Source organism: Manis javanica, chromosome X (assembly GCF_040802235.1).
Source record: "Manis javanica isolate MJ-LG chromosome X, MJ_LKY, whole genome shotgun sequence".
Taxonomy (NCBI): domain Eukaryota; kingdom Metazoa; phylum Chordata; class Mammalia; order Pholidota; family Manidae; genus Manis; species Manis javanica.
The window spans coordinates 24,169,305-24,183,796 of record NC_133174.1 but is presented as its reverse complement, the minus strand read 5'-3'; the positions used below and the strand labels follow the sequence as shown (position 1 = coordinate 24,183,796).

Here is a 14,492-nt window from a genome sequence, read left to right as displayed (position 1 = left end):
AATAGCTTTCTATATCAGATTGAGCCTTTTTTTCCCTAAAAAATATTCAGTGTGTCTATTTTTGTTTGATTATACATATATATTTTTTAAATTATATATATGTGACACACACATACACTATATATAAAATCCTACAATATAGTATACTGATAAAAGTATTATCCATACATACATCTAATGGTGGAACATTCTACATTAATTAAGCTCTTCAGCCTTACCTTGGGAAGTACTACTTTCCCTTTTCACTTTGCTTTTTTTCTATTTGATCACCCATAAGAAATTGGTTATATTCAGCTTAATAGAAAATCTGGAGTCTTGGAGATTTATTCAGAGAAACCATGATGTATGTGTGTGCATGTTTACTGACAGATCAGAGTATTACTTCTCTGATTGTCTCTTTGATAATCTGTTCTTAAAAGGAAAATGAAGATGCTGAGGACATGCCTTCCAGGATTCTTCCCCTTTATGCAGAGTTGTCTCTGGAGGAGCATCTTCTTGGGCAGCACTTTGCTCCTTCAGTAGATTCTTGCATTTAAGTGATAATAATGCAGCTCTGCATTATCTGTAGATCTCCTTAAAGGGCAACCAAAGATGCAGTAGCTCTTTAGGCTCAATTGCTGAGTTCTGAGAATCCTCCATCCTGTCCCTTTTGAGACCACAATCTGTGTGAGTAGTTGTATATTTCTCCACATGTATTTCTTAGGCAAGTATATTTTTAGAAACCTTATTTAGTGTGACAGTTCAGCATGTCAGGCTCCCCAGAAGGCAAATTCTGAGAAAACGATTGATGTGCACAAATTTTCCTGGAGAATGCTCTCAGGATTAACACGTGTGAGGGGAAGAAAGGGCAGGAAGTAGGATAGGGCAGGAGGAGAAACTAGGCTTTAGGTGCAAATGAAACCCCAGTATCAGTTAACTCTGCCCTCCCTCTTCCGCATTTGAATTGTCCATAGTTAGAGGTGGGGGGGGCAAGCTTTTATAGGCCACGCATTAACCAGCTGTTGGATGCCAGCCTTTAGAAGCTTTCCCAGAAGCCAGGGCAAAACATATTTCAGTCCTGAAGAGGGGTCTGGGCAGCCCAGCACAGCAGCCACTGCACCAGTAGTGCTTAAAGCATGGTCTCCATTAACAGTGATTCTCAAACTTTAGCATATGTCAAAATCACCCAGAAGTCTTATTAAAACAAAGCTCACTGGACTCCATGCACAGAGGGTCTGATTTGGTAGAGCTAGAGTATGGATTGATAACTTGTGTTTCTAATCAATTCTCAGATGATACTCATGTTGCTGTTCCATGGGCCATACTTTGAGAACCACTATACCACACTGCCCATACTGAGAATGGTATATAGTGCCCTTATGAATAGAAAGAAAACCTTTTGAAATCACCATGTCATTCTATACTCCATTAAATTCTCAGCTACTTTTATACATTATAAAGCTGGACTAGCTGATAATTAAAATTTGCTCTATGAAAAAGTAGTTAACCAATGTAGTAGATAATATTGTAAAGCATTATTACTATTTCTGATATCTGTTCATTGCTACTTTTAAAGTTCAGCCAAATTTTCTCCGTGGCCTATAATTTGATATCCTGGATAAATGAATTTTTAAAAATAATCCACGTTTAAGCTCTTTAGTTTTGTTCTAAGCCACTTTTTAAAAATATTTTATGATTCTCGTTCTTTCTACATTTTTTATCATATAAGCCATTTAAAGCCATATGGTTACAGAAAATTAAAAAGTATAAGGTACATTCTGAGCTATTTTGAATGCATGAAGTACATACAAAGGCATACAAGTACCTTTGACTTGTTTCTAGTCTCGACTTGGCACAATTAGAATTTAGGAGATCAGCGTACATCGATTGTACGCAGAAACGAGGTGGCCTTAAAGCTCCCTCACAAGCAAAAAACAACAACCTCACCTCTGATCAAAGAGGCTGTAAAGGAGCTCATTTGGAGAGACTTTCTACTATTGCTGCCATTGAATTTTTTTAAAACATATCCTCCAAATTACAAAATATTCAGCCTGATGTTGTCAATATTTTAGACCATCAGGGTATCATTTAGGAAAATGGTGCCTTACTGTCCTGAAAGAGTTACTGTTCTTCCCTAAGGGCCTAATTTGCAAAGCCAGCAAAGTCACCAGTAGGATTTGACTGGAAATCTCATTGTCTCAGTAGAACACTTTTTATCTGATTTATGTGCAGTGTGTTCTACAAATGACTCTTGGAAAGTTATTTACAAATTCCTTTCTCTGGAAGGGCAAGTGGTTTTTAGTTTAAGGATCGTGGAGCTAAGATGCATGTAGAGCAGCTCATCATGAAGATGAAGCCGATAATAAAATGGCACAGTATCTAATTCTCTAAGTTTCACTCTGCCATGAGAGAGTTTCATATTGTCCTTTTATTTTGTGTAAAATTTGACTATGTTAGAAAATACATCAATGTCTAACCCTGCATTTGTCTTCTGCAATGTGACAGATTATTTCTATCCCACATTTTGGGCTGGAGATGGAGGAAGCCTTACTTAATGATTTCTAATGTGCAAAGCAACTTGAAAATATTAGCTTGAACTGGATGAAATTGCTACTTTTGTAGGTCAGGAATGGTCAAATGGTCAGCAGTTCCACTTGCTTCGACCTCTACAGTTTCATGCTGGATTGTAACATTCAAATTCTCAGCGCCATTGCAATCATACTAACTAAAAAGATAAGTAATGAGTTTGATATTTCTCCATGCATTGCTAGTTTGCCTGAAAACTAGATGAGCAGGGAGCCAACAGTCCGGGTTAGCCCTTGAACTACTCTAGGTTTAACTGGTGTGCCCAACCAGAACACCAAGCTACCTGTCAGCTGTGCAGTATTAAAGTTTATTTAGGAGTTGATAAATAGCTTAGTGTAATGCTTCCATTTTTACCAATAGCTGCAACCTCATAAACCTATCCTACCGTCCACCAGTTAATGCAGACAGAAGATTTTTATCCAGTATGAGCGCTGAAACTCCACTGTGGAAGACTGTATGCTCAGCAAACACCTCACCCATGATGAATTAACAACTCTTCCGGGGGCCTTGCTGCCGCGGGCTCGGCAGGAGCTGTTTATTCCCTGGTTTGCACATCCCATGATGAGGTTGCTGCTGAAATAAATTGCAGTTTTGCATAATTATTGACAATCACATCTTAACAAGCAGTGTGTATCATATTCAAGTGTTCAATTTTTTAAAATCCATTTTTAGCTTATGTTTAATGCCAGAAAGTGTTTGTGTAGTAATAGAAGGCAAATACAGCATTTAAATAGAGTACTAATTTCCTCATTGCAGACACAATTTACCTGAATCTTTTTAGATGGGACTGTTACTGCCTAAGGCAATTTTCCCTCTAAGGTGTTATTATGTAGATGTTTGCTGAGGGGCTATGTGTGTGTATCCACAATACATCCATTATATATATGTATATATATATATGTGTATATATATATATACATATATATATATATATATAGCCAGGAAATAGGATTTTCTTTTTTTTTAGATTTTTGTGTCACTAGAGAATTTGGTTCACCCCTTTTAGAAAATTAGAGAAAGGAGAATGGGATGTGGGCAAAGGGAATTTACATTTTTGGGTAACTATCATGTGTAACTCTATAATGTGTGAGGCACTCAAACTTTGCATGCATTACTGCATTTTCATTCTCATCACAGCAATATGAATTGCAGATGAGAAACTGAGAAATCAGAGAGGTTAAGTACTTTGCCATATCACACAGTTGGTAGGGGATACTGGGATTCAAACCCAGATCTTCTCTGGTTTTTAGGCTCTAATTTTTCCATTGCACATGAAACTTATCTTTTGGAAAATATTCTCAGTTGTATGACCATACCATCAGGGAATGAAATATAAAGATAACACAATTGTTAAAACTGTTAGAACACAATAGTTAGTGTTAGACAAAATGATATTTTGCACAATGGTTGCTGTGAAATTAGTTGATTTTCTACTTAGTGCTTTTGATCTCCTCTGCCCTCCAGTTCCCCTTCTTGTTTCCCCTGCAGTGGTCAACTTTCTATTCCAGGTGTGCATTTTCTTCACTTCCCTCCTTGCCTATTTAATCCTGGTTCCCTGCCTCACGTGATGTCAAAGATAAGCACGGCATGCAGACTTTAGAGTTTTACTTACAAAGAGTAGCTTAAATTTGTGCTGGATATTAAAATAAGCTTTCAAAATTGGTAAAAACTAGCAAGTAAAAAAAGCCATTGTTTTGAATGTTCATATATGAACTTTCAAAAGTCCAAATATTCCAAATATATATATACATACACACACACACATATACATACATATATACATGCTATTCTAGTTGGTGCTTTTAGGAGGAATTTTAGCAGCAACTCACCTCTTTGTTGGTATTCTACAGTTTAGTCTCTTATCCTTGCTCTCTTCATGGGGTTCACCTGGGGGAGCCATTGGGTGTTTGAGGAGGATTGCAGCTGGACATTTGTTCCCTTGCAGAGTGAGCGAGCGAGAGGCTGCTTTGGAAGACACTCAGAGATTACTGCAACAGTTCCCCCTGGACCTGGAGAAGTTTCTTGCGTGGCTTATGGAAGCTGAGACTACCGCCAACGTCCTGCAGGATGCCACCCATAAGGAAAGGCTTCTGGAAGATTCCAAGGGAGTAAGAGAGCTGATGAGACAGTGGCAAGTAAGTCAAGTGTTTCTACTTTAGCACACTTGTGACTCTAGTTGAGCACCTCTCAGCATTTGTCCTCATAAATGATATGCAGGACACAAAGTAACATAGTTACTTTATACGGCCTAATATATTGAAGCATTTCGGCAAGAAGGAAAGATGGAGAAAGAGGAGGAAAAGTCATTTATTATTTCATTTAACATCCCAACCTTCAATAGTGCATGTTTCTGACTAGGAAAGTCTTGCATATAAAACAGGAGCTTTGGTCAAGGAGAAACTTTGTCCAGATAAATAAATTAGGGATTGGCTTATTACACTGCAAAAGTTGCCATTTTGAGTGTTTACTTAATATTTTACAGGGAAAGCATCTGTATGAATTGTCTGTTTTATTTAGCGTTGCTAACTCAATCAGTTTCCCTTCATTACTTTCAAATACGTTTTGAAATGTTAATCTAACATTTTGTAGCTTTCTTGCTAACATGATCTGTGAAAATAAAAATGAGATGGCTAAATTTGTCATAGTTAATGATCATACAGTTTTCAGACAATTGTTTTTCCTAGTAACAAAAATTATTGCTATAAAGTTTCACAAGCACAAACAGTGAAAACAGAAGTTTAGAGTAGTTTTGTTTAAATGACTTCTTGGTGAGAATCATGTTCTGCAGTTCAAGGAGGCTCCATAAGTTTATTCTCAGTCCCTGATGTAATTTTCCTGAACTATTACGAAGTTCTGTTATGTATAGTTCAGTCTTCTGATTTGGTATCAACAACTTGACTAGTACCTCAAATGACATTTAGAATGTTAGAAGAATATGATCAATGTTTTGGACTAACTTCATTTTCTTAATATTTTTAAATCTTGATTAAAAAGTGATAGTATATCCTAGGTTGAAAAATAATTCCTAAATCAAATCATATAGGCAAAGTTTCTTCTCCTTTTCTCCTCTTTGTTTTCCTCCTTCTCATTTTTTTTCTGTGTTGATCGACTTCGTTGTTCTTGTGCATAGAGTAAATGACATTGGCAATGTATAGCTTCTTGAATTTCTCATTCTTGCTTTGTCATTTTCCTCAGACCCCACCGGCTCCCCCACAGTGTGTCTTGAGTGAGTTTGATCATTTGGAGGTAGTTTATTTAGAACAATACTGTGCCTTTATCTTTGCTGTTACCTCCGTGGCTTAAGAATGTAACAGCAATGCTGAATTAGATTTTTTGGTCACTGTTAGATAAATGGTTAGAAGACATTCTGTTGTAATGTATTTGACTCATGATATTTCATAAATGTAATTTTATTTCTCATTGTAAATACCCATTAATCCACCCAGAATTTTAATAAATATATGGATTCACATATTCTTATCAGCTATGGTAGAGAAATAATAAAGCTTTGATAAAGTCGATTTTTTAGCCAATTACTTAAAAATAAAGAATAATCCAATTATAATCCAAAAATAATCAAAATAATTTTATAATAAGGATTTCGTAAGACATCCCTTAAATTAGTGAATAAGTCTGGTTGAGGGCAAAGACACATCTGTCTGTCTCCTCTACATTTTATATCTATAGTACCATACAATGAAAAGTCCCATATAAACTTTTAATTCTGAGCAACTGCAAAATTCTGAATCATTAAAGAAAAAAATTGCCATTGCCATCTCTCCTAACTACATTTACTATGGAACAATAGAGAATCCATCATATTTTGTGTTGAGATTTTTGATCTCTCTTTCAAAAACAGTCGGAAGTTATGCTGAGGAAACTTTCTTAGCTTATTCTATATTACTCATAAAAATGTATTTATTATTGAAAGCAATTTAAAACTTATTTAGAGTTCCCGAAAACCTTAAGCATATCATTTCCCCCTTAACTATAGTAGGACTAAGATTCCAACATCATTATTTTAAAAGAGACAGTGTTCTCATTCCTTCTCAGTTAATATTGTGTTTGCTGTAAGTTCCAGTTGCCTGAGGTTGAAACTACATTTAATGGATAGAAATGACATTTATAGCCAGCTCTCATTTTCAGTTAGATGGCTGAGTAATAGTCTTTTGATGAAAGATTTGGAGATGTCATGGGAAAAAAAAACTCTGAACTCCTGAAACTATTGATTATTGTTAAAGGCACATTTCAAGTGCTAGAATTAAGTCAAGATACTGGGGTTTCAAAGCAACAAATGGAAATGCCGCGCCAAAAAGTAAATATAGCCACGTACCTTAGGAAATTACATGGAATTTCAGTATTTCAGCTAAGTGGAAGTGTTTGCTTTTTTTTCCCCTCTGAAGATGACTTTTTTTTATTTTGAACAAAAAGAATTTTCCATAATGTATGTGAAGGAAAGAAGTGTACAGTATGCCTTTTCTCTTCATTTGAAGAAACTGGTAGCATTGTATTCATTGTTTGATTAGTGCTGTAGAACAAGAAAAATTCTTAAATATTAAAAAAGGACATTTCACATGCCTAGCCAAAGCAACAGCTCTCCCAACAGATTCCAGCATATCTGCCCGCACAAAAGCAGGGATATACTTTATACAAATGGTGCTGAGTGGAGACAGGGGGCAAAAACCTTCACAAAGTATGTTTTGCTGTGTGACTGTCAATCAATTTGTCTATATAAGGAGTCTCCAGCTCTTGCTAGACTACCTATCACTGTTGTTGATCATTCACTTCATAGCATATTTAATTTTCCCAGCAGTAATCACAGTTTGCAGGTTCTATAAGCATACATGTAATATGAAGCACATGCTTCCTGAATGCAATTAGCCTGATTAATTTCAATCTGAAAACCATAAATATTTCTTCCTTATATTAGAAAAAAGTGTTATTTACTTTCCTTATGAAAAGCAAGGACATTGTAGGTGTCCTTATACTTCAGGATAAAGGAGGCTTGCTTATGAACAGTGTTATTTCTGACAGTCTAACTGGAATTTCAAAACCAATATATTTTGATAGAATACTATATAGAGCCCTGAGAGGTGATAGTTTGAGAATTTTTAAATTGCAAATGTATCCTTAAAATGAAGAACTGTATCCATAATTTAAGTCATTTAGACTCTTCCTGTGTTCAGAACATTTCTGCTTTGGGCCTCAGAATTGATAAAGACATCCACAATTCCAAGTTCTAACATAAAACCATGGGTTACTAACTGAAAATGGGAGGACTGTTTCTTTGCTAGTATTTCACAAGAAATTCACCATTTTTAACTGGTTCTCTAAGCATTCTTAAGAGATCATTGTAATCTCAGCTTGTAAAGAAGGTGTGTATGTGGAGGTATGGGTATGTGGTAGGGAGAGATGGTCATAAAAGTGGTGTAATTAGGATCTTTTTCTCAGCAAGAGAAACTATGGAACAGTTAATATTTGTGTTTCCTTTGTCTGTAATGTGGGTCATGTCTCAGGCCATATCTCTCAACTCACTCCCTTCTCTAATTTCATTTGTTTTATCCATGTCTCCTCCCAACTGACCCCCAACCCCATTATAAAAATTCTTTTCTATGAAATAAAACATTTCCAGAGAAAGAAGTTTGATAAATTTTGAATTGTACATCAGAGTACACCTGTAAATTAAGATAGCTTAGATTTCTAATACATTATGGAAATTGGGGGAATAGCTTCGTTTGTATTTTTCATAAAAATCTTGGCCTGCTGGTTACTTCCAAAGGAAAAAGAAAGAATGCTGTCTTAGTTATACAATTAGTATTCTGAGCAAATTGGATCATTGTAATTCTTGGGATCATCTTGTATTCATCTGAGAATCCCTCATTCTAAGAAAAGGAAACCTTCTATGTATTCCTTTCTGTTGCTATAATTTTAATTGAATTTTATATATATTTTTTAAACTTTCCACTTGGGTGTCTAATCTTGATATTTTTCTTTTGCCTGCTGTGGACTGCCTATCACTTTGGGTATGTAAAACTATTTTATATGTGAATTCCCTAAGAACTTTGATGAATTTGTTGAATCTTTATTAAATACCTGTTAAGTGCCTAGCATGGTACCATGACCAACAATATCAACATGATTGGAGAGATGCTTTTCAAACGCAGTTCAGACAAAGTACTGGGTTGTATAATCAATTTAATGAGTATTGATTCACGTTTTTTTATTTTAAACTCTTGAACTTTTTATTTAGTTGGTTTAAGCCAAAAAAAAGCAAGTTCACCTATTTCTCCCACCCTCCAACCCCCTACCTCCTGCAACCACCCATCTGTTCTCTGTATGTATGAGCTTGGTTTTTGTTGGTTTGTTTGTTTTAGAGTCCATGTGTGAGAGAGATCATATGGTATTTGTCTTTCTCTGACTTATTTCACTTAGTGTCATATTTTTTGAACAGAAATAAAATTAATAAAATAGAAAATAGCAGAGTCCATCCCTCCTAAGTAAGGCTCAGTATTATTTTGTGAAACTTTGGTTTCAACAGTTTGTATGTACATGTGTATGTGAGAGACATTGGATCATTGTAATTCTTGGGATCATTCTTGGGGAGATAGCGTGTGAGGGTATGCATACTGAATCACTATATGATATATATTCAGAAACCTCTGTATTGGAATATGATATCTTCCAAAGGTGAAGATCAATATGCTAAGACAAAATTATGGTAGTGTGATGAGTATTATAGGCGAGCACTAGACAGGGTCTAGCAAAAACAGATGATGATCAAGCAAAGCCTTCCAGAGAGGCTAGAAAACTCACCTAGGACAGTGCTTTGCAGACTTGCTTATGTATCAGAGGAGCTTTAACAAATGCTGATCCCCAGGTTGCATCCCCAGAAATTGGGTTGAACGCAGCATGTCCTGACCATGATTCTCATGTCTAGCCAAGGTTGAGAACCTCTGTTCGAGAAAGTTAGAAGAATGTGTTAGGAGTTAGCTAGGTACACAGAATTAAATAAAGTCAACTTTTGGCAAAGGAAACATTATGTCCAAAGCCCTGGACAGTAGTAGTTTGAGAATCTGAAAGTACTTTCTATGGCTGGGATATAGTTGTTATAAAAAATGAGACTGGAAAGTTCACTGGGGCTAAATAACATAGAGAAATAGCACAGTAGACTACATGGAGTATGGACCTTTAGGCAGAAAGACCACTTATTGTACCACTCGGCACCTAACTTCTAAGTCTCAGTTATACTCTTCTATACAGTCAGTATAATACCTCACAGGATTTTGTGAGGATTACATGCTAGAATACAGGTAAAATGCTCACCAGAGGGGCAGTGTTGGACTCAAAGCAGTCAGTATCTACAAGTTGTTTTCCCGCTCTCTTGCCAGCTAACTCTAAGAGTTTGGACTTCACTCTATGGGAATCCACAGTGTAGATTTAAGCAAGGAAATGAATAACCACACATGTTTTTGAAAGTTCACTCTGGTAGCTGTGGATAAAATGAGTTGGAAGGATATGAGACTTGTCCAGGAACAACAGTTAGAAAGTTATATCCCAAGCCAGAAAGGATAATTAAGGTGGGAGGTTGAACAAATAAAACATATGTGTGAGCTTTTTGGAGGTAAAAATCAACAACGTGAGGTACTTTATCGGTGGCAGAAGTGAGGGGAGAATGTGAGACACTGAAGAGTCACTGACTGCTTATCACTGGACGTGATTGAGTGTCTTCACGTTGCAAAATTCAAAAGAGTTTGATATGAGAAGAGAAGTCCTGATCGTGGTCAGTTTTGAGGTGTCTGTGAGTAATAGAAGTGAAAATATCACCTCCTTTGAAGCAGTTGTGAATGTGGATCTAAAATTTGCAGAGAGATCTAAGTTAAAGATATAAAACTGAAGGACATCAACATGGAAGCCATAAAAATATGTGATGTTACACATAAACTATGTCTTTGTTACTTGAATTTCTTCATGGTCCATTCAGAAATACACCTCAAAGTCACCAAAATACCACTTACTGTAGCACGGAATTGAGATTAAGTAAGGCTATCTTCTTCAAACGGGCGTAGCTAAGGGGCCCTTTTCATGGTAACTATGAGAAAAGCAAAGACCTAGCAAAACTTTGGTATAAAACTCATTCTGTGGAAAAACTAAAATTTTTGTATTAAAAGTAAAATAAAAGTATTGGGGTAATGTACCCAAGATATTGAAAAATTTCTGATGAGGACAATTAGTTTTGTCTGTCGTGTAATATGGAAAATCTTATTTTTCCTCTTATCCTCCAGTATCACATATAAAAAGTTCATATACATTCACAATACTGTAAGTTGTAGTACTCAGGAGTAGAATCAAGAGTCACATGCCTGTCATCGCACTGTACTCAGTACGTTATTATGTTCCAGGTTTAGACCCTGAAATTCCTGTAGTTTACAGAGAGAATCCAAAAAGAAATAGTAAAAATAATTAAAGGTTTAGAGAAAGGAGCCAGTGAAGACAGATGTTCAAGACTGGTGTTTTATCTCCTATTTCTACAGGAATACTAATAGAGAAAATAAGAATCCACTTATTTTTGTCCAATGATGAAAACACAATCACTTCAGTTTAATGCAATATGAGTTTAGTCACTTGATTCTGAGGGCTTATAAGATTCTGGACCATATTACTATGGTCTTTTTTATATGTAAACATGTTAATTTAATGTATTGAAAATGTTAGAACCTGCTTTTCAGAATATTGCCATTAAAGTTAGCTATTATCTGAAATGATGCAAACTCTAAATTTAATAACTTTGTAGTTCATTTATTAGATTCTGTAATTTTAAATATAGAAACGAGAGAATGTCCCACATAGGAAAGAAGGCTGTACACACTGAAAAGTAAATTTTGATAGCCCCTAATAACCATTGTCTTTTATTACTCACAGAGCTTTTGTGAGGATCTTATAAGGTAATAAAAATAAAAGCACTTTGAAAAAACATTCTTCAAGTGAAAGAGCCTTATTAATGATGTGTGTTACCATTAGACAGAAGTCAAACTGAAGATATAAACCTAATGTTCTACTCTTTAAAATCAGTGGATCAAAGTTATATTAATTAATAATAAAAATAATAACTAAATATTTCTCTTCTTTTTGGTAATTGGCAAGCACTTTCACTTTCATTTTCTAATTTGACTCTCCCTGAAAACCTCAGGTATGGATACTATTATTTTTATTTCCAGTTGAGGAGAGTAAAATTAGAAACGTTAATTTATTGCTGGTTCCTTAAAAATCAACTAATTTGAGTTTTTTCACACCAGAGTAGGCGGGAAATAATTCAAAATAAAAGCCTATTAATTGAATGTTTAATTTTCTGGGATTAATAACACCATGCATTCATCGAATTAGTAGGATAGATAATGATAATACCTCACTTTTTTTTAATATTGCTGTGTGCCAGGTAGTGTGCTTGGTGCTTTGCTTGAATAGTATACTATCATCTTACCCTTTTTACAGATGAAAAAACTGAAGGTTTGAGAGGTGGAGTAATTTCTGCTAAGGTCACGCAGCTACATATAGAAGAGTCAGTCTTTAAACTAAGTTTGACCTTCCAACCTTCAACTAATCCTGCTATCCTACCCATTATTCTAATCTGACTCAGCATTCCAGCCAAAGACCCAGGATAACCAAAAGCAAGTTTCAAACCATTCACCTAATAGGAATTTATGTAATGGATTTATGGAAATATTCCTACTTCTTAAATATCCATCTTTCCTTTATGTATTTCAGTCTAATTTCTACATTTACCTCTCAAATGAAGCACTTCTTTCTACCATGATAACTTCCATATGCAAATGCTTTTACCAGGTGCTACTGCCCTAGAAATCTATGCATAATCTATTATTATTGCCCATCACAGTTTTCTCACCTTGTCACTTGCTAGGGTGCTGTATTCTACTAATTTTCTCCTACCTATCTAATTACTCATCTTTCTCCTTTCTTTACATGAGGACCTTTTGTGAGCTTTCTTTTCTGTGTTCATTAAACTCACTCTCTTCATTCAATAGTCAGTCAATAATTACTGTCAGTTCTCTACTATGTATTGGACCAGAAACAGTCTTTTGTCTATATCCTTTAATCCAATGATTTGAAGATTTATATCTCTTCACAGTGTCAGTCCCACATTTCTTACTGTATGTGGGACATTTCTTATTCAAATATCTCACAAACATCATAACTCACATGTCCCAGATAAGCCATATCTTTTATTATTTTCTTTATTAGGGTATTATTGATATGCACTCTTATGAAGGTTTCACATGAAAAACATTGTGGTTGCCATATTATCAAGTCCCCGCCCATATTCCATTGAAGTCTCTGTCCATCAGTACAGTAAGATGCCACAGAGTCACCACTTCTCTTCCGTGTGCTACGCTGTCTTCCCTGTGACCCCCCAACACCATATGTAACAATCATAATACCCCTCAATCCCCTTCTTCCTCCCTCCCACCCCACCCGCCCTCCCACTCCCCTTTGGTAACCGCTAGTCCCTTGTTGGAGTCTGTGAGTCTGCAGCTGTTCCTTCAGTTTTGTTTCATTGTTAGACTCCACAAATGAGGGAAATAATTTGGTATTTCTCTTTCTCTGCCTGATATATTTCACTGAGCATAATCCCCTCTAGCTCCATCCATGTTGAGGTACTTGCCCTCTATACCCATATTGTTTGTTGAGAGTTTTTCTCATGAATGATGTTGAATTTTGTTGAATGCTTTTTTGATATCTATGGAGATGATCATGTGGTAGGATCAAATGGTAGGATTTGTTTCTTTCTTATGGCTGAATAGTATTCCATTCTGTATATGTACCACCTCTTCTTTATCCATTTATGTACTGATTCATGTAGGAACTTAGGTTGCGTCCATATCTTGGCTATTGTAAATAGTGTGGCAATAAACATAGGGGTGCATATGTCTTTCTGAATCTGAGAACTTGTTTTCTTTGGGTAAATTCTTGAGTGAAACTCCTGGGTCAAATGGGATTTCTATTTTGAGCTTTTTGAGGAACCGCCATATTGCTTTCCACAATGGTTGAACTAGCTTACATTCCAACCAGCAGTGTAGGTATTCCTAGGTATTTTATTCTCTTTGATGCAATTGTGAATGGAATTGGTTTCCTGATTTCTCTTTCTGCTAGTTCATCATTAGTATATGGGAATGCAACAGATTTCTGTGTATTGATTTTGTACCCTGCAACTTTGTTGAATTCAGTTATTAGTTCTAGTAGTTTTGGGATGGATTCTTTAGGGTTTTCTATGTACAATATTATATCATCTGCAAACAGTGACAGTTTGATTTTTTCCTTATCAATCTGGATGCCTTTTATTTCTTTGTGTTGTCTGATCACTGTGGATAGGACCTCAAGAACTATGTTGAATAAAAGTGAGGAGAGCAGTCATCCTTGTCTTGTTCCTGATCTTAAAGGCAAAGCTTTCAGCTTCTCACTGTTAAGTATAATGTTGGCTGTGGGTTTGTCATACATGGCCTTTATTATGTTGAGGTACTTGCCCTCTATACCCATATTGTTGAGAGTTTTTCTCATGAATGATGTTAAATTTTGTCGAATGCTTTTTCGGCATCTATGGAGATGATCATGTGGCTTCTGTCCTTCTTTTGGTTGATGTGGTGGATGATGTTGATGGATTTTTGAATATTGTACCATCCTTGCATCCCTGGGATGAATCCCACTTGGTCATGATGGATGATTTTTTTGATGTATTTTTTATTTCGATTTGCTAATTCTTTGTTGAGTATCAGGGATATCAGTCTGATGCTGGCCTCATAGAATGAGTTTGGAAGTAATACCCTCCTCTTCTACTTTTTGGAAATCTTTAAGGAAGATGTGTATTAGGTCTTCACTAAAAGTTTGGTAAAATTCAGCAGTGAAGCTATCTGGTG

General features: G+C 35.7%; 1 protein-coding gene across 10 annotated transcripts in view; it reads left to right on the top strand.

Moving 5' to 3' along the window:
- The window catches only part of DMD (dystrophin), a 2,259,748-nt gene that overhangs the window by 1,781,102 nt on the left and 464,154 nt on the right, over window positions 1–14,492 (top strand). For all 10 annotated transcript variants that reach the window (XM_036992000.2, XM_036992004.2, XM_036992005.2 and 7 more), the window contains one exon: window positions 4,511–4,700. In XM_036992000.2, the coding sequence (XP_036847895.2) occupies window positions 4,511–4,700 (190 nt within the window). The remainder of the gene's footprint in view (window positions 1–4,510; window positions 4,701–14,492) is intronic.